The sequence below is a fragment of the Notolepis coatsorum genome, assembly GCF_963971535.1.
Source record: "Notolepis coatsorum genome assembly, chromosome: 4".
Lineage (NCBI taxonomy): Eukaryota > Metazoa > Chordata > Actinopteri > Aulopiformes > Paralepididae > Notolepis > Notolepis coatsorum.
The window spans coordinates 175,475,259-175,499,720 of record NC_140168.1 but is presented as its reverse complement, the minus strand read 5'-3'; the positions used below and the strand labels follow the sequence as shown (position 1 = coordinate 175,499,720).

General features: G+C 43.6%; 1 protein-coding gene and 1 long non-coding RNA gene across 2 annotated transcripts in view; one reads left to right on the top strand and one right to left on the bottom strand.

Annotated features, from left to right (window-relative positions):
* rin1b (Ras and Rab interactor 1b) overlaps positions 1–24,462 on the top strand; it is a gene marked incomplete at its 3' end in the record, with an annotated part of 194,846 nt that overhangs the window by 65,730 nt on the left and 104,654 nt on the right. The window contains 3 exon segments of the mRNA XM_084312163.1: positions 10,048–10,162; positions 10,451–10,523; positions 10,686–10,777. Coding sequence (XP_084168289.1) covers positions 10,048–10,162; positions 10,451–10,523; positions 10,686–10,777 — 280 coding nt within the window.
* LOC311227107 lies at positions 5,173–7,034 on the bottom strand. Its single transcript, XR_014619569.1, has 3 exons — positions 6,811–7,034; positions 5,694–5,831; positions 5,173–5,599 (listed from the first exon to the last, which is right to left on the bottom strand). It is a non-coding gene; the product is annotated as an uncharacterized lncRNA (long non-coding RNA).

Genomic DNA, 24,462 nt, shown 5'->3' with positions numbered 1-24,462 from the left:
GTCTTGCTGAGCTGCCTCTCTGACTATGTGCTCGTCCAACGGATAAGCTGGGTCTCCAAGGAGAAAGACTGGGACAGGCTCCTCGTGGTCCAGGATTTTTTTGGGACAGGAAGGGATAACCCCGTTCTTTAGATGCGACGCCAGCGTTGAATTGGCCCAGATACGAGCGTCATGTAAGCAACCTGGCCACTTCACGTCCACATCAATGAAGGAGTACTTGTAGTCACAGGCAGCCTGGACATTGAGAGAATATCGTTTCTTCCTGTTCAAAATCAAAAAGGCACACACACACACAAAGGAAAACAATGTCAGAATTCTACAACAGCAATCCTATTATTGCAAAATACAATAATATATAATACAATAGGCATTGAAAAAATAAGATGACAAGATATGCATGGTAAAAAAAAATACATGCAATAAAACATAATATAACTGTTAAGGCACCTATTTTTACTCAAATGTACAGTTTAAAAAATTTGTTCCTATCCTGTTGTAACAGTTGTTGATAATACCTATGATTCTGATGTTGTGTTCAGTTAGCATATTAGCTTACAACAAACTGTGACTACTGTAGCTAAGCAGAAAACGCTTTTGTCCCCCTCTCCTTGATAAGGTGTTAATACTGTAGGTTTGGGGGGGAGCAGAGGTGAGTAGCTGAGGTCTTGGGGAATTCATATGGAAATGTGACAATGGTCTATCTGGGGGTGTTGGTACAGTACAGTCGCATACAGATTACTGGGGGTACAGTATTAAGATGAAAATTACTTTTTCAGAAAGGTATGATGTCCCTTTCCTGAACAGGGTTATTTGTTTGCTTTAAATTATAAATAAATAAAATATTTTATGTAAACCACCTGTTTTTAAAAGAAACACATACAATTCGCACATATATATTTTATAATTAGGAGAAAACTGTGATATTTGGATGCAGTTTTTTATTTGCATATTATTGCCCACCCTCTTCCAATGTACGTTGGTTGGTTGGTGAGCTTGGGCCAATGGGCGACAAGCAGCTGAATACATTTTATTTCACAGCGATACACTTTTTTTCAGTGTAATCACTACAGTATAGTATTCTTACTGAGTCGCAGATGCAATGACGACTTTTTACAGTAAACAAACGAAGATATCTACAGTTGATAGGCCGTGCGTGATGGCAGCGCCAATAAAAGAAAAGCAGCCGCCAAAGAGCAAGATTCGGATGGTTAAGAAAAAAGCTGTAAGTATTACATCGGACATTATTACATTGAGACATCGGACATTTACGCATATAACGTAGAACATTTGCGCATATTTGGCTATGGTTAGACTAGTGTATTGTTGTCTCTAATGTTATCGCATGAATTGCATGAATTGAAAATGGGGGACCCTGATGTAAACAAGACGAAAGTCTCTCTGGTCTGCATCCCAAGACCCAACACACAGTAACAGTACTGTATATTGGAATACCGTTTATGTCACAAATGTATCAGTACTAAATACCTATATGTCCCTATGCCAATCAATCTAACCTGCTTTGCAATCCTCGCCATTCCACTACTACTATATATAATAATAATAATTTATTTTGCATCCCTTTTTTTCCCCTGTGCAGGCTGCAGTTTCAATCGTGTTGACACCACAGTCCAATGTCGTTGGACCAACACCAGCAGATGCAGACAAAACCATGACGGAGTGGTGTAATGAAATCGTCATGACGATAGTCAAAACATACTTTGCCAAGCTGGAGGAACGCCGTGAGGCGACGGAGAAAGACTTGGCCATACTGCGTACACAACATCAGGCCACAGAGCAAGGTCGTGCTACGCTGGAGAAACGGCATGAGGCGACAGAGAAAGACTTGGCCATACTGCGTACACAACATCAGGCCACAGAGCAAGGTCGTGCTACGCTGGAGAAACGGCATGAGGCGACAGAGAAAGACTTGGCCATACTGCGTACACAACTTCAGGCCACAGAGCAAGGTCGTGCTACGCTGGAGAGACGACATGAGGCTACAGAACAGCTGCACGCCACACAGCTTAGACAGCTACGCAACCAACTAAACAGACCAAGGCTAGTCGAACCCTCTGTCACTGCTCGGGCTTTTCACCGCCAGCTATTCACATCTGAAAGAGATGAAGGTTCTCCGTCTCCGTTCGAAGCCGCCACGCCTGCAGCAGCTGATGAAGGGGTTACCATAAGCTTGACGCTGTCGCCGTCGCCACTCAAAGCCGCCACGCCTGCAGCGGTTGAAGGGGTTACCATAAGCTTGTCGGTGTCCCCGTTCAAAACCCCAGAACCGTTCAAAACCCCAGAACCGTTCAAAAACCCCCAGCCAGTGGCTAAACGAAAGAGGCCAACAAATGGTGAACTTTTGCCTGACATACAACTGCAAACCATTTCAGCAGAAGACGAGCAAAGGTCGTACGAAATGTCTAGCAAAGCCGGCAATCGAGCCGATGACTATGCAGCTCGAATGTTCATGTTGCTAATTGACTTTCCAACATACCAACTGTGGGCTCAGAAGGTTAATTGGAGCGGCCTACAGGGAAAGTCTGCCTTACCTCGCAACCTACGACAGTCGTTGCTCGCTATGGTTAAACGCCGCTATAGTGTTTTTGAGTATGGAGCAGTTCGTGATCGGATCAATGAGCGTTTACGAACGCCACGGACAGAGGATCCCAGGAAGAACTCTGTTGTGATTTAATTATTCTCACATTTTGAGTGGATCCATTTCAATTGACTATTCTTTGTTTAGGTTGTTCATAGCATTTTCACACATCATGGCATCATGGCATCCCTTCCTGTATTCATGCTTCTTGTGTGTACAGATATAGATAGTATTAATATGTACAGTGATACAGGTATAAAGACACTATATGGTAGTAAGTCATACTGGCCAGCAGCGTAACTAGTAAGAGTAGGTAAGAGATATGTACAGATATAAATATAGTATTAATATGTACAGTGATACAGGTATAAAGACACTATGGTAGTAAGTCATACTGGCCAGCAGCGTAACTAGTAAGAGTAGGTAAGAGATATGTACAGATATAGATATAGTATTAATATGTACAGTGATACAGGTATCTGTAACTGCATGCTTCAGACACTGTGTAACAGTAGGACACAACACAAGACAAACGTATTTTCTCTGGTCTGCATCCCCTTAACAATTGTGTGTATTGACTAGTGTACCCATTCTGCAATGTGAATAAAACTATAAAAAAATATAGAGTGTTTTGTGATGAATGTACTGTACATAACTATCAATAGACTAGCTAGCTATTTGTCTGTATCTCTTTCACTGTAATTTTTTTTTTATCTATTCTATTCTACTATTTTATTGCACTGCACTGCACTATTCTATTTTACTCTGACTACTGTAGGTTCAGTGATGAGCCGGTGCAGGTCTTTGATGCCCCTGTTAAAGAGAGAATGGACTCTGTTTTGCCCATGTGTAATGATAGTTTGTTGTCTGCGAGCCATATGCAGATTTTGCCTAGTTCCGAGCTGAGGGCTTTTTCAACCTGTAACTTGTTCTTGTTTACATCAGGGTCCCACTGTCTGGAAATATAGTAAAATTATTGAAGGCCCCTCACAACCAACTTGTGCACATGCCCTAGGCTGCCAAAGATAAAAACTAGGAGTTTACATCTGTAGCCTAGCTGTGAGATCCAATGTAATAAAAAAAAGTCTGCTACGTCTTGCTATGTTGTGTTTCAATACAGTGGGTACAATACAGTACAGCTCAATACACACAATTGTTAAGGGGATGCAGACCAGAGAAAGACGTTTGTACATTGCAAAGTTCATCCTTCCTCTGCAGAGTTCAAATAAAGCTGACTTGACCTGACTTGAAAAAAACAGTGTTGAGACACCCCCCCCCCCCCCCACCATCAATGTACAGCCCCCCACCCCACCTACCCACCTATTAACACCTCATCAAGGAGAGGGGGCAGGGAGGTGTCGGTCACAGTCACAGTACGGTCACAGTTCCATCCTAGAGGCTAATCTTTCCTGTGACAAAATGGCATCCAATGTAATATATTCCATAGTATATTCCACTACAATGGGTACAATACTGACCAGAGAAAGACTTTCGTCTTGTTTACATCTACTATTTTTATTATTGTCTATTTAAAACTTAAAAAAAGGGGTGAAACGATACAGCATTCACTTTACGGCCTATAGGGATATTTTATTTCAATTCTCTGTTAGAAAAGAGAAATATTAAGCCCTGTGCAAGGAATAATATGAAAATGTGCCATTGAATAGCCTGTAGCTAGATATGACATTTGGACATGACATGTTTGTCCTCCATAGATACAGTAATTGAATGGAAATTGTATTAACAGATTGCAAAATGGGTACAATACAGTACAGCTCAATACACACAATTGTTAAGGGGATGCAGACCAGAGGAAGACTTTCGTCTTGTTTACATCAGGGTCCCCCATTTTCAATTCATATATATAATGACAACAGTACCGATAGGAGATAAGATAAGATAAAAAACTGAAGAATATTGATCAGGCCAGAGTTACATTATTATTTCAGGTGTATTCTCATCAGAAGCCATGGAGAACTATAAGTCTTTAGAGGCATACCGCTTCTTTGTCTCTGGTTGGGTAGAAACCGTGTTCCACCGGAAACTGACAAGGTGCACCTTGTTGCGGGCAGATGTCAGACCATCCTACAGAGTGAATGATGATCCACATCATCCTTGGGTGGCCTTAGATGGCACGGGAAAGGTGGTTGCAGGTCACTGTGACTGTATGGCAGGGTGAGTTATACAAAATAATATTTTTTAAATAAAAAATAAATAATAAAAAGAATGTTGCCACAAATTTACCAGTGTTACCCACCCAACAGGAGCAACAGGCGGCCAGCAGCACAAGCACTCCAGTCTACTGCTTGTGTAAAACAACAGAATCAGAGAGCATGGTTGGCTGTGACACCTGTGATGACTGGTTCCATCCCAGGTGTCTAAACCTCAAAAGGCTACCGAAAAGCAAGACATGGTATTGCCCGGAGTGCAGAAAAAAGAAAAAGAAGTCTAACCCTAACTAAGTTGCTGTACTCTGTCGTCTACTCTAAGCCATCCTATATTGTCAAAGTGGGCAGGGGTGAGGTGCGTTCTAGGAGTAAGGTCAAGCAGTAGTCTGACCAGTTTGTTTTGTGATGTTTGTAATTTAGTTTTTAGCCCTTTTGAAGTTTTATGTTATGGCTTCCTTCTTGGAGAAAATGTAGGTCTGCCAATGCTGCTGTTATGCATATGTTATGCATTGTTGTGCATGTTGAAACTTGAAATAGCACTTTTGTATTTTTGTATATAAAAAAAATAAGCATTTTTTACATGCATTGTTGTGCATGTTGAAATTGTAGGCCTGCCAATTGATGTCCACAGATGAAGCGGTCAAGGAGCTTGACTCGACCTTGGTTCTCTGTTGGTCACCATCCTCCTTGGCTGCATCCCTCTCCTCTCTGAGAGACTGCATCTCGTCAAACAGAGACTGCTCAGTGATGGGAGGTGTGGCTGCTTCCTCAACTTGGGCTGCTGCCTCAACTTGGATGTCTTGGCTGCAACGTTTAGTCCTCTTGTGGGGAGTCACTTTAAATGAAATAAAAACCATACTAATAAGAAACTGCAATTTAGGAACCCATTGATTTTGGCACATAACTGAAAACTAGATGATATCACTTACGATGGTATGAAGAGGAGTTCCTTTTTGCACGCCGCTCATGGCGACTGATGTTCGTTGACGTAGATGGTGTAGACTGTGATGTTGAAGGGAATACAGATGGAATGTAGTCTGGGTGTGTTTGGTCATTGACCTTTGCACCTGAATGAATGAATGAATGAATGAATGAATGAATGAATGAATGAAAACGTTATTAACAGATTGCAGAATGGATACAATACAGTACGGCTCAATACACACAATTGTTAAGGGGATGCAGACCAGAGAGACTTTCGTCTTGTTTACATCAGGGTCCCCCATTTTCAATTCATAGTGACATTTGTGACATACTCAACATACATGACATCATGACATTTATGGCATAGGGACATACATGACATACAGGTATATAGTACTGTTACATTTGTGACATAATATGATATGCAAATATACAGTACTGTTACCCCATAGATCCTGACAGAGAGTATATACATATGACATGTATATTACAAGCAATACGACTATTCAATAACAAGTCCTTAGAGCAAGGACAACAACACTGAATGTGATTGATAAATAGTATACTAGTAACATATAAAAATGAAAAAGGCATGTAGGCTACACTGAGAATGGACTATTATGGGGAAGTAGCTAGCAGAGACTGCTAGCTAATCAATCAATCAGCTAGCAGCTAACATCTGCTGTTTACAGCCTCACAGCCAATACAACTTAATTTACTATATAAATATGTGTTCCTTATTCTCACCTGTTATGAAATGGGTAGAGCAGACATACGTAGAATTTGACTTGGGGGACCAGGGTCTGCTTTGGTCGACTCTCCCGTCTGCTCTACCCAGTCAAAGGAAGTTGACTTCGCGAATATACAGTACTGTTTACAGTATGTGTACAAGGGAAGACTACTCGAAATGTGTTGTTTTCTTTGTGCATTAAGCCAGTCAATTTGCTCTTTGTATGGGATTATAACGGAGTTGTTCTTGTTTGTGTGCTCCCCTCGCATTTGGCGATCAATTGGACTTGAAAACAGCAGTGACCACCACTCGTTAGATCATATGAAACAGTAGCCCCTGTCACGTCACGTAAGCGGCAGATAAAACAGTGAAGATCAGATCATTTAACTTACCACTTAATCCAACGTTCATTCCCCACAGCGTCTCCGGTGACCCGAACACCAGCCAGTATTTACCCTGGTCGATTTGGTCGTCAACTCCTGCACTGTTCCCGGCACACGCTGCCGATTAAGGGCACGTACTTGGTCCTCAATAATGGACATTAGTGGACAAACCACTAAAACAATGGGGTTTACGTGCCATTTGGAATAGCCATAGGTCTTTGCTGTAGCCGGTATTTTTGTATTTCCGATTCACATTTAGGAGGCATAGCAAGTTCGGTTGTCTCGAAGGAAGGATATAATTCCAACTTGACTTTGACTTTGCGCCTCCTGGCGGCACAAAACAGAAACCGCACCCACCCTAATAAAACCATTTGACAAGAGCCGTTAACGGGCGGCAGAGGGCGTTGAAAACGGCGGTAGGAGGGACCTCAATTTGCAATGCTGTAACTGTAAACACACAATGTTTCTCAACACAACAAACCAGATCATTTTCACATCTGTAACAAACAACCCGATTTGCATGGAGAAGCTACTACCAGTGACAAGACAATTCACACATAACTCGCGTCGTATCCTAAATGTAGTGCAGCAACACTCGTTTTGGAAAACATCATTATTTACAAAACATTTAGAAGGGAAAGCAAGAAGAAGTGTTCAAGGTCTGGTCAGGACCTTGCCTACCAGGAGCGCAGATCAAGCGATTTGCAGTCTCTAACATGGCACCGAAGTAACACAGCCTCCTGTGTTTGACGACACGGGCAGCTCGCTGCTCCAACCCGCCGCTACGGTGCTCCTTGTTGACGCAGTCCTCGCCGGCCTGGCTCAGGGCAGGTTCGACGAACATCCTCTGTCAAAGATGACGTCGTAGTCAAGAGTGTTAAAAACATGTTACCGTCACAGCACGTTCAACAGTGTAGCATTAAGCTAACGGCCGCTCTCGGCCGATAGCAGCAAGCTAACGTTTACCTAGCCTAGTGACACAACAGGCTTGGTAAACACAGCGAGCTAGCGCCGCAGCTAACAGCTGACTGGCTAACAGAGTAGGTCACAACTAGCACGCAAGCTAAGCAGCCACCACCTGAACTCGTACACAACGATACAACAAGTCACACTCAGACAGGCCGCCGTTCTGAAACCCTCCTCACTTTTTAAGAGAAAAGAGAAACAAGATGTTAACACAGTTTACAACGGTAATTTTACCAACACCCGACGGAGCCAGCACAATTCCCATCTGGGCTGTAGCTGACTTGAACACAGATCTTCCGCTAACTAACATCCATGCCCATATTTCCTCGTGAGGGAATACTCTCATTTGTATATAAAAGACGGGGCCTCATGGTGACAGCGAAACATCCACTCGTCCAGAAAACACAGGGATCACCAGTGTTATTGGTCGTGGCCCACTAGTTAACTATAATGGGCTTCAGACCAAGGTCTTCCGCCGTTGCCTAAGAGGCTGAATAAAAGACCCTAATCTGGGGCCGGTGTTCGTAAACATTGTCAGCTAGCCCCCATAGCACTAACAGACAAGTGGAGCTCGCAAGCAAAACATTACTCACCAACCTGGAACCCACCGCTTCTCACAACAGCGGCGCGTCCTACAGTCCAGCTGTGCTTTTACCGCAACCAGCCACAGCAAGGACTGCAGTTGGAAGGCATGTAGCGGCGCGAACTCCCAATACGAAAACCGGTGGAGGTTTTTTAGAATGATCATCATCTTCCAGACACTCCAGTACGAAGACAATATCGCAGTATTTTCTCGAATATAGTGAGAGAGAAAATAAAGATATGATGTCAACGTATCTCTTAGTTTCCAACTCTTCTCCTACTATCACATCACGTCAAGTGGGAATCTACCGAGGCACGCCTTGTGGTGAAAGCGAAAAAAGGAGGAGAGCAGGTGACCACACACCTGCTTATGTAGGTAAGCTAACGAGGGGTGTGGTCAGACGAATACTGGGATAAAGGTACATTGTGGAATTTTATTCAGTGCGCGTGCACGTATGCGAGATAGTGCATGAGTGACGCCGAGCGAATCCACTATGATACAGAACCTTCTGTAATGTGGTAGTGAAAGGGTTAACCTTATGTAGTGGTAGTGAAAGGTTAACCGTCTGTAGTGTGGTAGTGAAAGGTTAACTTTCTGTAGTGTGGTAGTGAAAGGTTAACCTTCTGTAGTGTGGTAGTGAAAGGGTTAACCTTCTGTAGTGTGGTAGTGAAAGGTTAACCTTCTGTAGTGTGGTAGTGAACGGGTTAACCTTCTATAGTGTGGTAGTGAAAGGTTAACCTTCTGTAGTGTGGTAGTGAAAGGGTTAACCTTCTGTAGTGTGGTAGTCAAAGGGTTAAGCGGATTATCAATAAATATTAAATATGTATATACAAATAAGATCCAAGGTGCTAGTAAATTAATGAGTGATGAATGAGTGATGTGCAAGGTGCGCCACAGTCCGGGAAGGGGGTTAAAATGGGTCGTAGGGGTTGTGTGGGTACATCCATGTCCCGGGCCATTCTGGGGAAAAGGCTACGCAGCTTTTTGCATGCAGTACAAATCTGTACCACCTGTGCAGTGCTCCTCACAGCCGAGGTTAGGAGGAAGGAGTTAAAATAGATATCGTCACACTGTGCAAGGCTGACTCAAGGAAGGATGCCACCTTGGTGATGTCAGAGGAGAGCGTGCCCCACGCTGTCTGTCATAACAACACTCCATGCCAGATTGTATGCATAGGAGGTGTGTTCATTAAACCATGACAGTTTTCCTAAAAGAAAGAAAATTGTAATCGCAATATATCGCCTTATTTACAGTATATATTGCATATGGAATTGTAGCCCCTGTATCGTGATACGTATCGTAGCCAACAGTCCTTCTCCCTGCCGTGTGTTGTTGGCTCACTCTGTATCGTCTCCTGAAAATACAAATAATTCAAATCTCTCTCTCTTCTCTCTCTCTCTCTCTCTCTCTCTCTCTCTCTCTCTCTCTCTCTCTCTCTCTCTCTCTCTCTCTCTCTCTCTCGCTCTCTCTCTCTCTCCTCTCTATCTCTCTCTCTCCCTCTCACTCTCCTCACCTCTCTCTCTCCCCTCTCTCTCTCTCTCTCTCCCCTCTCTCTCTCTCTCTCTCTCTCTCTCTCTCTCTCTCTCTCTCTCTCTCTCTCTCTCTCTTCTCTCTCCTCTCTATCTCTCTCTCTCCCCTCTCTCTCCTCTCCTCTCCTCTCCTCTCCTCTCCTCTCCTCTCCTCTCCTCTCCTTCCAGACATTCATGGTACGGAAGTGTAGTCTCAGCCAGAGGAAGGTTCTGTGTCTGAGGGTGATGGGAGACAGAAGCCCCTCCTCCGTGGAGGAGTGTTTCATCTGTGAGGACGACTCCAGTGAGGACCAACTACATAACACATACAAACCACACAAACACAGGCTACACATAATGTTACATTAGTTTAGACACAGTTTTACAGTGTGTGTTAATGCCAATTGGCCCAAAGGTGTATGGCAGTACGAGTGGCCTATGGCAAAAAAGGTTGCGGCTATTTGTACTGTTACAATATGCCCTACTGTTTACATCATTCTACACTGTTTACAATATTCCACACTGTTCACAATATTCTATACCGTTTACAATATATCAATATTGTCCATCAAACGGTCTACTCTGCCCCCAGCTTTTGCCTTGGAGAGCTCGGCCCTCGGTTTCCCTGACCTGTGTCGGTTAGTGGCGTTCTACTGTATCAGCAGGTGAGGTATGCTCTAGTCTAGTGTAACTCAGCGTGCCCTCCACTACATCTAAGGGCAGGCCCCTAATTGACAACATCTCCCACCTTAAAGCTCACTCGGGGGGATGCCTGTCGGGGCTTCAATCTCTAAAGGATGTCCTATTATTATGTGTTTGTCTCCCAGGGACGTGCTGCCCTTCCCTCTGCAGCTGCCAGAGGCCATCGCTGAAGCCACCTCCCACAGGCAACTGCAGACCATCTCTCACATGGGTCAAGGTATAGTTAGAATTAATATCTGTTAATATCTTAATATCTAATTTAATGTTTTCTCCTACATAAACGGTTCATATACTGTATGCAATTGCTGCATCTTCAATCTTATTTGATCTGCTACGCCTAGTTTGACAGTTTGATCTGCATTTCGTGAGCCAGGCGGCTCCCCGCACGCGTCCTCAGGTGAAGCAGCTCAGTCCTCAGGTGAAGCAGCTCAGTCCTCAGGGGAAGCAGCAGCTCAGTCCTCAGGGGAAGCAGCTCAGTCCTCAGGGGAAGCAGCTCAGTCCTCAGGGGAAGCAGCAGCTCAGTCCTCAGGGGAAGCAGCTCAGTCCTCAGGGGAAGCAGCAGCTCAGTCCTCAGGGGAAGCAGCAGCTCAGTCCTCAGGGGAAGCAGCTCAGTCCTCAGGGGAAGCAGCAGCTCAGTCCTCAGGGGAAGCAGCTCAGTCCTCAGGGGAAGCAGCAGCTCAGTCCTCAGGGGAATCAGCTCAGTCCTCAGGGGAAGCAGCAGCTCAGTCCTCAGGGGAAGTAGAAGCAGCTCAGTCCTCAGGGAAAGCAGCTCAGTCCTCAGGGGAAGCAGCTCAGTCCTCAGGGGAAGCAGCTCAGTCCTCAGGGGAAGCAGCTCAGTCCTCAGGTGAAGCAGTTCAGTCCTCAGGGGAAGCAGTTCAGTCCTCAGGGGAAGCAGTTCAGTCCTCAGGTGAAGCAGCAGTTCAGTCCTCAGGGGAAGCAGTTCAGTCCTCATGTGAAGCAGCTCAGTCCTCAGGGGAAGCAGTTCAGTCCTCAGGGGAAGCAGTTCAGTCCTCAGGTGAAGCAGTTCAGTCATCAGGTGAAGCAGTTCAGTCCTCATGTGAAGCAGTTCAGTCCTCATGTGAAGCAGCTCAGTCCTCAGGGGAAGCAGTTCAGTCCTCAGGTGAAGCAGCTCAGTCCTCAGGGGAAGCAGTTCAGTCCTCAGGTGAAGCAGCTCAGTCCTCAGGTGAAGCAGTTCAGTCCTCAGGTGAAGCAGCTCAGTCCTCAGGGGAAGCAGTTCAGTCCTCAGGTGAAGCAGTTCAGTCATCAGGTGAAGCAGCTCAGTCCTCAGGTGAAGCAGCTCAGTCCTCAGGGGAAGCAGCTCAGTCCTCAGGTGAAGCAGAAGCAGTTCAGTCCTCAGGGGAAGCAGCTCAGTCCTCAGGGGAAGCAGTTCAGTCCTCAGGTGAAGCAGCAGCAGCAGTTCAGTCCTCAGGTGAAGCAGCTCAGTCCTCAGGTGAAGCAGCTCAGTCCTCAGGGGAAGCAGCTCAGTCCTCAGGTGAAGCAGTTCAGTCCTCAGGGGAAGCAGTTCAGTCCTCAGGGGAAGAAGTTCAGTCCTCATGTGAAGCAGCTCAGTCCTCAGGTGAAGCAGTTCAGTCCTCAGGGGAAGCAGTTCAGTCCTCAGGGGAAGCAGCAGCAGCAGTTCAGTCCTCAGGTGAAGCAGCAGCAGCAGTTCAGTCCTCAGGGGAAGCAGCTCAGTCCTCAGGTGAAGCAGTTCAGTCCTCAGGGGAAGCAGCAGCAGCAGTTCAGTCCTCAGGGGAAGCAGCTCAGTCCTCAGGTGAAGCAGTTCAGTCCTCAGGGGAAGCAGTTCAGTCCTCAGGGGAAGCAGCAGCAGCAGTTCAGTCCTCAGGTGAAGCAGCTCAGTCCTCAGGTGAAGCAGCTCAGTCCTCAGGGGAAGCAGCTCAGTCCTCAGGTGAAGCAGTTCAGTCCTCAGGGGAAGCAGTTCAGTCCTCAGGTGAAGCAGTTCAGTCCTCATGTGAAGCAGCTCAGTCCTCAGGTGAAGCAGTTCAGTCCTCAGGGGAAGCAGTTCAGTCCTCAGGGGAAGCAGCAGCAGCAGTTCAGTCCTCAGGTGAAGCAGCAGCAGCAGTTCAGTCCTCAGGTGAAGCAGCTCAGTCCTCATGTGAAGCAGCTCAGTCCTCAGGTGAAGCAGTTCAGTCCTCGGGTGAAGCAGCTCAGTCCTCAGGTGAAGCAGCTCAGTCCTCAGGGGAAGCAGTTCAGTCCTCAGGTGAAGCAGCAGTTCAGTCCTCAGGTGAAGCAGTTCAGTCCTCAGGGGAAGCAGCAGCTCTTTTGCAGAGATAGGAGCCAAAGCAGCCCATTTCAGGCTGAGTGAGCCTGTACAGCTGTAACTAGGTGCTTTTTGACCATCCTTTTCATGTATTGTTCCAATTTTCGTTCATGAATATCATTATTAACTTCAGTCCTCACCATACATATCGAATATTTATTTATTTTCAGGATTTTACATATTTTTACCCTAACCCCCTAACCCTTCTTCTTAACCCCCTAACCCTTCTTCTTTCATGTATCATCAGATGGCCAACTCCGTGTCCTGCAGCCACGCCCTCGTCTCTGGTCCTACGTCGAAAAGACCAGCTTCTGAGGGCGGGCTGTAGAGGGGGCAGCCGTGATTATATGCTCGGCAGTCTGTTCAGGCTCGCCACACTCGCATGCCGCACTGTCTGTGAGGCCCCACTTCTTCATGGAAGACTTGAAGCGCCCGACTCCAGTGCGTAGACGGTTCAGCGAGGTCCATAGATGGCGTGGCAAATCGTCTCCTTTTACACCACCTCCTGGGTCCTGGATGTATCGCTGGATACGGGAGGCCCAGCCGACTCCCATGATCGTTTCCAGGATGCTGCCAGCCAGGCGTCTCTGGACAAGTCCTCAGAAATAGACTGTAGTATTTCTTGTGCTGCCTTGTTGTAGGGATAGCGAGAGTTTAGCCTGCCTGGTGGTGCCGGTGTTGTTGTGGCTTTGTGCAGGATGTGCCAGTCGTACTTCTGGGCTTTTCTTGCCAGGGTGAGGGTAGCCGCATCAGGTCAGAGACTGGCTGGGGCGATTCCAGCTAGGACTGGCAGGTAGGACACAGGGGTGGGTTTCAGGCAACCAGTTACTGTCCGGAGGGCGCTGTTGATGACAGTATCTACCTTGTTGACGTGGGGACTTCTGCTCCAGACAGGGGCGCAGTATTCTGCTACGGGCAGGACCAGGGCTTGCGTGGATATGCGCAGGGTCTGGGGGGAAGCTCCCCAAGTAGAACCCGCTAGGTGGCGTATGAGTGAGACCCTTGCTGTTGTTTTGGCCTTCATTTCATCTAGGTGTTGCTTGTAGAAGAGTGTCCGATCCAAGCGTACACCGAGGTACTTGGGGGCTTGCTGGAACTCCAGGCGGTGGTTGCCCACATGCACATCCAGTTGCCTCCTTGCTTCTCGATTAAAGAGGTGGTAAGCTGCAGACACTGTTTTGCCCATGCTGAGCTGAAGATGCCACTTCTGGAGGTAGTTTGCCAGAATGTCCATATCTTGGTTGAGGCCATCTTCCATCGCCTTCCATGTTTGGCGTCGAAGCATGATGGCCAAGTCGTCCGCATAGCCATACTTAGTAGATGTTGTTAATGTCAGGTCATGAATGTAGATGTTAAACAACATTGGAGAAAGGACGGAGCCTTGCGGGACACCGTTCTTCAGCCTTCTGAGTCTGCTGGTCTGGCCATCACTGGTCTGTAGGATGAAGCTCCGGTTGGATATCATCTCCATGATAAACCTCACCATGTGCCGGCCCGGGATTGTCCTCAAGAGTTTCAGGTGTAGTCCACGGTCCACACGGTGTCATAGGCGGCTGTGAGGTCCAGGAATACTGCTCCAGCTTTCTCATTGTCCTGAAAGCTGTCCTCAATGTCCTGAGTGAGTAGCGTAACCTGGTCCACTGTTGACCTGCCTTGGCGGAAGCCAGCTTGTTCCGGGGGGAGTTGTGGATCCACCACTGGCTCGATCCGGCTGTGTATAAGCCTCTCCAGAATCTTATATGGGACACAGAGCAGAGAGATGGGCCTATAGGACTTTGGGGCTTCGGCGGGTTTGTTTGGCTTTGGCAAGGCTATGACGGAGGCACGGCGCCAGGTCTTTGGGATGTTAGACCTCCGGAAGCATGATGAGAAGAACGCGCAAAGCCACTGGGATGTTCCCCTAACCCTAACCCTAACCCTATACAAAAAATGCAAAACGACCTCTTGGAGGCCTCATCCATCCTTTTATCATGTTACTTATGAATCATTGTAATTTTAAACTGTACAGGCTGTGTATTAAAAAAATGCGTTTAACATGGGAGTCAACCTGTTAATTTCTGCAACTAGGGTGGAAGGTGTGACGCTTTTATTCCACACGCTTAATAGTAATTTTTGAAAAAAAAAAAAAAAACATGGATTATTGTAATGTGACTCAAAGATGTGATACTGAGCTACTTTCCTGGCATATACATAAAATATAGCCAACAATATATATATATATATATTGTGACGTACGTGGGTTGGTCATTATCATTATTACTGTATTTGGAAGACCATGTGAACATCAGATTAGTATCATGAGTATGGATGATGTTATTCTTGGTTGTGTGATGTGTCATCTTTTAATTCTTTTCTCTTTTCCCAGATACCACTCATCCTCCTGATTGAGCTGATTGCACCTGCTTGATTACACCTGTGGGCAGTTAGTTGGATGAGTGGATATATACCTGGAAAATGGCACACACACGGGGCCCTCTTTGGAAGTCACTGCCACGTCTCAGAGTGGAGTGAGGAGGCTGCCTTCCCTCTTAGCTGTTGCGTTTGGAAATGATATAGTGTTGGCGGTATTAGTGACCACTGGGGTGTGGATCGATCCTAAATGGTGGTGGAGTTCTATGAAGGACGCACAGTTCATTTGGTTATTGTTTGTTTGTCTGTATGTGTACCGTGTCTGTTCTCCCCTTACCTTTTTCCCTTTATGTGATCTGGGTTGAAATCCCCACTAATAACATCCCCTTTTCCCCTTTGGGAACAGGCCGTGGGTTGGAAGCCCCACACATAATAAATCCAATTTGCCATTTGAAAACGTCTGTGTTTACTATTTGCCTACCCGGGACTGTTTTGAAAAGCATTTTTCTACTGAGGGGGTTGTTTCTGCTCATGTACCGCCTGCCCAGTTACTATTCTGTGTGGTCGTTAGACCTCTGTACATGACATATATAAAAAGCTATTTGACGAGAATTGCGACAAGGGTGACTGGAGGGTTAATCACCTGTACATTGTATATTGCTGTTGCACTTTACTGTTACATTTGCACTCTGGTTAGATGCCAAACCTCTTTTTGTTGTACTGTACTTGTGCTGTATGATGACAATAAATGTACTACTTTGTGTGCACTGTGGAATAGATTTCAGTTACCTTCAGCCAGCTTGTACAGACAGCAGCTTGACCCCATTTCCTTCGCATTCGTTTGGGGCTAAGCTAGTAGAGTAGAGCAGAGCTAGTATGAGGAACAGCATGGATTGTGCTGAGAAGGAACTCTACCGGTCAACAACAGATCCATCTATCATCCATAGCGACACTATATTATCACCGACATCCAAGGTTTCTCTCGTCGACTCGGCCTGTGGTGCTTTTTTCCCCCTAATGCTAGGTTTTTAGTGAGTCGTTCCTTATCTTCATTGGGGAAAGTCTGGGAGTGTTGCATATTTGGATTTTATGGTGGTTTTTGTTTTTGATCTTTTGTGATGTTTCTTCTTGATTTGCCCATGGGGGCTATTCCATGTGATCTCAGGCTATACAAATACATTTTATTTGATTTAGTGAGTAGGAGATAAAGCTAGCGATCCAGACATCTGAACTAATCGGAGCTGTCGGCATCCAGTGTGAAGAATAGCATGGATTGCGCTGAGAAAGGACTCTATCGAACATAATTGGTTAAGTAGCAAATAGGGCTAGGGTTCCAAAAATCTGAACTTTCCCTTTAATGCCTTAAACTGAGTGTACTTACTAGCCAACCTACTCTATGGCAACATCTGCACTAGGCTACATAGTGTAGCACATTCAGACAGGCAACCTGGCTACAATGAAACAAATAAGCTCTGGCTGATATATAACCCTTTGTGATCGGTTGTACAGCATACTGTGGCTCTGTTGATATTTACATTTAGTCATTTAGCTGAACGCTTTTATCCAAAGTGACTTACACGTTCTGTACGACAAATCAGCAGGAAGGGTACAACTAAGCAGCTACGGGTAAGTGACATTGTTCGTCAAACAACAATTTTGAGTCATTATATCCTCGAGTATCACTGGGTGGTGGACTAAATTACACAAACTTTGTATGAATGCTACAGTATAAGCTAATATACACACAGGAACAGTATATACTTTGATATAAGGTAAATACACCCTAAAGACACTCTTGGCCATTTGGAAGAACTGCCTTGCAGCTGTAAATAGTAAGTAATAATGTAACTCATCTCCAATCCACCAAAGACACTAGTCTCCTAGTGTCATATTTTTTCAAGATACAGGAACAAATTACGTATCTGACGTAGTATACAGCGCTTAGCCTGAGGACTTTTTCATACAAATGTGACACAAGATGTTTTAAGTCTTCTTAAGTTAAGACAAGTCTTCTTGTGACTTGTGGAATGGGTCTTGTGACTTGTGAGTCACAAGTCACAAGACCCATTCCACAAGTCACAAGAAGACTTATGTCACAAGAAGACTTATGTCACAAGAAGACTTATGTCACAAGACTTATGTCACAAGTCACAAGAAGACTTATGTCACAAGTCACAAGAATACTTATGTCATAAGTCTTATTGTGACTTGTGACATAAGTCTTCTTGTGACTTGTGACATACGTCTTGTGACTTGTGACATAAGTCTTCTTGTGACAAGTCTTCTTGTGACATAAGTCTTCTTGTGACTTGTGACATAAGTCTTCTTGTGACATAAGTCTTATTGTGACTTGTGGCATAAGTCTTGTGACTTGTGACATAAGTCTTCTTGTGACAAGTCTTCTTTTGACTTGTGACATAAGTCTTGTGACTTTTGACATAAGTTATTGTGACTTGTGGAATAGGTATTCTTGTGACATAAGTTCTTGTGACTTGTGGAATAGGTCTTCTTGTGACTTGTGACATAAGTCTTCTTGTGACTTGTGACATAAGTTCTTGTGACTTGTGGAATAGGTCTTCTTGTGACTTGTGACATAAGTCTTCTTGTGACTTGTGACATAAGTCTTCTTGTGACTTGTGACATAGGTATTCTTGTGACTTGTGACATAAGTCTTCTTGTGACTTGTGGCATACATATTCTTGTGACTTGTGGCATAGGTCTTGTGACTTGTGACATAATTCTTCTTGTGACTTGTGACATAAGTCTTGTGACTTGTGGCATAAGTCTTCTTGTGACATAAGTCTTCTTGTGACTTGTGACATAAGTCTTGTGACTTTTGATATAAGTCTTGTGACTTTTGACTTACATCTTCTTTTGAAAAGTCTTCTTGTGACTTGTGACATAAGTATTATTGTGACTTGTGGAATAGGTCTTCTTGTGACTTGTGACAAGTTCTTGTGACTTGTGGCATACGTCTTCTTGTGACTTGTGACATAAGTCTTCTTTTGACTTGTGGCATACATCTTGTGACTTGTGACATAAGTCTTGTGACTTTTGACATACGTCTTCTTGTAACAAGTCTTCTTGTGACTTGTGACATAAGTATTATTGTGACTTGTGGAATAGGTCTTCTTGTGACTTGTGACATAAGTTATTGTGACTTGTGGAATAGGTCTTCTTGTGACTTGTGACATAAGTTATTGTGACTTGTGGCATAAGTATTCTTGTGACTTGTGACATAAGTCTTCTTGTAACTTGTGGCATAAGTCTTGTGACTTGTGACATAAGTCTTCTTGTGACAAGTCTTCTTGTGACATAAGTCTTCTTGTGACTTGTGACATAAGTCTTCTTGTGACTTGTGACATAAGTATTCTTGTGACTTGTGACATAAGTCTTCTTGTGACTTGTGACATAAGTCTTCTTGTGACTTATGGCATACATCTTCTTGTGACTTGTGGCATACATCTTCGTGTGACTTGTGGCATACATCTTCTTGTGACTTGTGGCATACTTGTGACTTGTGGCATACATCTTCTTGTGACTTGTGGCATACATCTTCTTGTGACTTGTGACATACATCTTCTTGTGACTTGTGGCATACATCTTCTTGTGACTTGTGACATAAGTCTTCTTGTGACTTGTGACATAAGTCTTCTTGTGACTTGTGGCATACATCTTCTTGTGACTTGTGGCATAGGTCTTGTGACTTGTGAAAGTCTTTTTGGACTTTCTTGTGAGTGTAGGCCTTTTGTTTTTGAATATTTTATTTTGATTTTCCATTATTCAAAACATACACAAATGACAATACTGAGACAATTACAGGACAGTAATAACAGCAACAATAACAACAACTACATGTGGGTGCCTATATACGCCATTGGTAAATGTGTAAGATAAAGTGATAAAGGTCCCTACATATGTAAACAAACACATCAGGAAAACAGAAAAAACAACAACAACAACAAAAAAATAACAAAAAATAACAATATTTTCAGAGACATTGAGAGATACAGGATGTCCTCAACACATCTTTAACACATCTTTACCAGAATGGAGCTACTAGAGAGATCAATGAGGTCATTCAGTCAAGTCGGGTGGGAGACCTCCAAGATAGTCCAGAAAAGGCTGCCAAATTTTATTGAACTGATCAACCCTGTTCCTTAGTGAATAAGTCACCTTTTCTAGAGGGATACAGCTCTTCACCTCTGAAAGCCACATCCCAAATGGCAAAGGGAGATCTGACTTCCATTTTGTTGCAATCCATTTTTTGGCAATAACCAGGAGGAGTTCTGTAAGCTTGATGGAATGACTGCGTGTAAGGTTTGAGTTTGTAAAGTTACCAAGGAGGCATAATTCGGGATCAGTCGGAAATGTTATATTATGAATTTGTGATATGGCCTCACAGACCCGCTCCCAGAAACTTTGCAGTTTGATGCAATGCCAAGTGGAGTGAAGGAACGTGCCCTCCTCCTGGCCACACCTAAAACAGAGGGACGAGATACTAGAGTTGAACCCATGTAATTTGGAGGGGGTAAAATAGACCTGATGCAGGAAATTGAATTGAATCAGTCTATATCTTGAATTTAGTGTGCATGTGACCCCATCTTTACATAGGTCCTCCCAGAGGCCTGGATCAATTTCTGTGTCTAAATCTCTCTCCCATCTAGTCCTGGACCTATCAGGTTCAGTGGTCGGCAGAGAGGGTAGTAAGGTGTTATAGACTTGAGAGATGGTTCTCACCATCCTTTGGTCATTATGAAAAAGACTTTCAATGGGAGATTTTTCTGGTAGTTTCCATTGACCTCGAGTGTTAACCCTCACAAAATCTCTCAGTTGCAGGTATTTAAAGAAATCTCTTCCAGGAAGTTGATATTTCTCTTTCATTTGCTGGAAGGACATAAAAACATAATTTTCATAACAATGTTCCAGTCGAGTGATACCTTGTAAAGGCCAGGACTCAAAGTCTCTATTCTGGTATAAGATAGGTATAAGCCTATTTCCCCATAGGGGGGTTTTAGGTGATAGAGGGCTATTGTGTCTGAACATTTTTTGTAATTTTAACCAGGTTTGGACTGAATGGATCATGAAGGGTGATGGTCTTAATTGATTTCACGTCCCATTTGTACAAGGTATCAGACGGGGCGGTCTCGTTGATGTCTAGACATTCAATGTTCAACCATGAGGCTGAGAGGTCCCCCTCAAACATTTGAGCCAAAAATCTGGCTTGTGCCGCCAAATAATACAATCTAAAATTAGGAAGTTTCAGTCCTCCCTTTGTATAGTCTAAAGTAAGTATAATTAAGGCGATCCTTGGGGATTTACCTCGCCATATAAACCGTCTGATCAATCCGTCCAAGGAGGAGAAAAATTTAGAAGGGACTTGGATTGGGAGGGACTGAAATATATAAAGAAACGTTGGCAGGACATTCATTTTTATAGCATTAATTCGGCCTAGTAAGGTGAGAGGGAGGTTCATCCATTTTTCCAAGTCCTCCCCTAGGATTTGTAACTGTCTTAACAGATTGAGTTTATATAGATTCCCCATCTCCTTATCTATTAGTATACCCAAGTATCTTATACCATTTGGTGACCATTTAAAAGGGAAGTTATGTTGAATTGTGTCTTTAATAGAATCTGATAAGGGCAATATTTCACTTTTGTCAAGGTTAATCTTATATCCGGAAAAGGAGCTATACAAGTCCAACAGTTCGACTAAACGTGAGAGGGAGCTTTCCGCGTTTGTTAAAAAGAGAAGAATATCGTCGGCAAAGAGCGATATTTTATGTGTGTTCGGTCCAATTTCGAAGCCCGTTATTTTAGTGTCTATTCTGATTGCTTCTGCTAGGGGTTCTAGGGCAAGTGTAAATAAGGCGGGGCTAAGAGCACAGCCCTGTCGGTTACCTCTATGTATGGAGAAATAATCTGAGGTAGTCCCATTGACCGCAATCCTAGCTTTGGGGGAGCCATAGAGTGATTTGATCAAGTCGACAAATTGAGCGTCAAAACCAAAATGTTCAAGGACTTTGAAGAGATAGGGCCATTCCAACCGATCAAAGGCCTTTTCGGCGTCGAGGGAGAGAGCAATGCTGGGAATCTTGTTTTTATGTGCGAAATGGATAATATTAAAAAAGCGTCTAAGATTGTTAGAGGAATGTCTGTTAATTATAAAGCCAGTCTGATCGGAATTAACAAGGCGGGGAAGGAATGTTTCTAATCTTTTGGATGTCATCTTAGTTACAAGTTTATAGTCTGTATTTAGGAGCGAGATTGGCCTGTAGGAGGCGCACTTTAAAGGGTCCTTCCCCGTCTTGTGAATAACCGATATAATGGCCCGAGAGAACGTCTCAGGAAATAGTTTTTCTTCTCTAGCTAATTGAAGGACTTCCATTAAGGGAGGGATTAAGAGGTCTTGAAATTCCTTGTAGAACTCTGGGGGGAAACCATCCTCCCCAGGAGACTTATTTGACGGTAGAAGTTTAATGGTCGCTGTTACTTCGCAAATTGAAAAAGGTTTGCTCATAAACTCACTATCCTCGACAGACAAGCTTGGGAGATCAAGTTTGGAAAGAAAGAAGTCTATTGCCGTGCTGTCCCCGCTAGGTTGTGCAGTGTATAAGTCACTGTAATAGTTTCTAAAAGCATCGCTAATTTCTGTGGGTTTATTGGAGATTTTGCCCGGGGCTACTTCAATTCCGTTGACTGCCCTCTTGCTTTCTTCCGTTTTTAGTTGCCATGCCAGTACTTTGCTAGGTTTCTCTCCCAATTCATAGTATTTTTGTCTAGAACGCATAATGGATTTCTCAGTTTTGTATGTATTTAAGTTATTATATTGTATTTTTTTGTTCACCAGGGTATGTATCTTTATTTGATGTTCTCTGATAGTCTTTCTCAAGTGTTTGAATTTCAGCCTCAATAGAATCAAGTTCAGCACAGTATTTCTTTTTCATTCCCTTTGTATAGGAGATAATGTGGCCCCTTAGGTAAGCCTTGAGTGTATCCCAAAAGATGAAGCTATTAGGGGCAGATTGTTTATTTGTTAGTGTAAAGAATGCAATTTGTTCTCTAATAAAGGAGCAAAATTCTGGTTGTTTGAGAAGCATTGGATTAAATCGCCATCTATATATTGTTTTTATCTTATCTGGCATAAATATGGATATAATCAAGGGGGAATGATCGCTCAGCAGTCGAGTAAGGTATTGAGCGTTCAATACTCTATGGCATTGGTGAGTGGATAGCAGGAAGTTATCTATACGCGTGTGGGTGCCATGGGGGTGAGAATAGAAGGAGTAATCTCTAACCCCTGGGTGCATTCCCCTCCAGGCATCTGTCAAGTTATAGTCCTTCATAAAAGAAATGGTTGTTTTTGCTGCCTTGGTAGGGGAAGCCGGGTTGGTTGAGGACCTATCTAGTACTGTATCCAGGCAGAAGTTGAAGTCCCCTCCCACTAAAATTATGCCTGTTGCCTGAGCTATAAGAAGGAAAATATTCTGGATGAAGGCGGGGTCGTCAAAGTTAGGTGCATAAATGTTCAATAGTGTCCAACGTTCCGAGTACATTTGTCCCTCAACAAGTACAAATCTGCCTCTAGGGTCAGAGGTGGTTTTGGTGGCAACGAAAGGGATGTTTTTGTTAATAAGGATTGCGGTTCCTCTTGATTTGGTATTAAAGGAGGAAGCAAACACCTGTCCAACCCATTCTCTTTTGAGTTTCTTATGCTCCTCATCAGAAAGATGCGTTTCCTGTAGGTATACAATGTCTGCTTTGAGTTTCTTTAGGTATGAATAGACCTTTTTCCTTTTGATTGGGTTGTTTAGGCCTTTGACATTGAATGTTATGAATTTAACTGGCTCCATCATTTGATCTGTGTGGTTGTTTTGTAAAGTGGTCTCCATCTCCCCACCACTCCATGTCTGGATTATTCTCTATTAGAGTATAAGGGTACCGATATCTCTCTATATGAAAAATTATACATGTAGTACAGACGGAAACATACATAGAATACAAATAGAACATAAACACATTTACCCCTATGCCTGTCTCCCCAATTGAGACAGGCTGATAAATCCCTTGTTGACAGAGTGTCTTCCAATTGTGCAGCTTCACTCCTAGCCTATGTAGAGAGGCTCCTGTCTCTCATTATGTTATACACATCTTATTTGTGCTTTAATCGAAACTATTGCTGAGGAGCAAATGAACATTGTTATTTACATGAACAACCAATAACTTGGAGAACTGGAGATAGGTATGTGTAGAATTGTACCCAACCCTTGTTTCATGTTCAAAAGTGACATCAATTTAAAGGGAGAAAAAATAATAGATGGATATTTAAAAGATATATGTATGTATATAGTAGGTCAAACTGTCCTTACTTATATAAAACCATTGTCATTCGTGAAGTGACAGTGATATGAAAAGTTCCACCTTACGTTCTAGGAAACAGAAAAAGCGATCCCATATCCAAATTAACTCTGGCAGGTCGATTTTGCAATATGTCAATTATTATGTAAAACTTGTCCTTCAAGAAGTGGTAGTGGTAGGAGAAAAAAAAATCAAAATAAAAGTTCCACCTTTGATTCTAAGAAGACCCAACCTTTGTTTCATGTTCGAAAGCGACATCCATTTTAAGGGAGAAAAAATAATAGATGGATATTCAAAAGATATATATATAGTTGGTCAACATGTCCTTATTTATATAAAACTGTTAGTCATTCGCAAAGTGACAGTAATATGAAAAGTTCCACCTTAAGTTCTAGGAAACAGAAAAAGCGATCCCATATCCAAATTAACTATGGCAGAAAAATAGAAATAAAATAAAAAGTCCACCTTAGAAACAAAGAGCAAACAGAGAAGAACAAAAATTAAGATTGCAAAATATGGTAGTTCGACTTTGTAAGATGTCCATATTTATATAAAGCCATTTTCATTCAAGAAGTGACAGTGAAATGGGAAATTCCACCTTAATCTCTAGAACCAGAAAAATTTTATACATATACCCGTAAATTCTTTCACGGTCGATGTGGAACGTCTATTGTAGTCTGGTGTCCCGGTCATTGAACGGGTTAATCAGACAAACTATGGCAGGTCTACTTTGCAGTATGTCAGTAATTATATAAAACCATTATCATTCAAAAAGTGACGGTGAAATGAAAAGTTCCACCTTAAATCATAAACCTGGGGAAGCGATCACGTGACGTACCCAAACCAACTATGACCGGTCGACTCTGCTTGTTTTCTTTCACGGTCGATGTGGAACGTCTTATAGCCTGGGGCGCCAG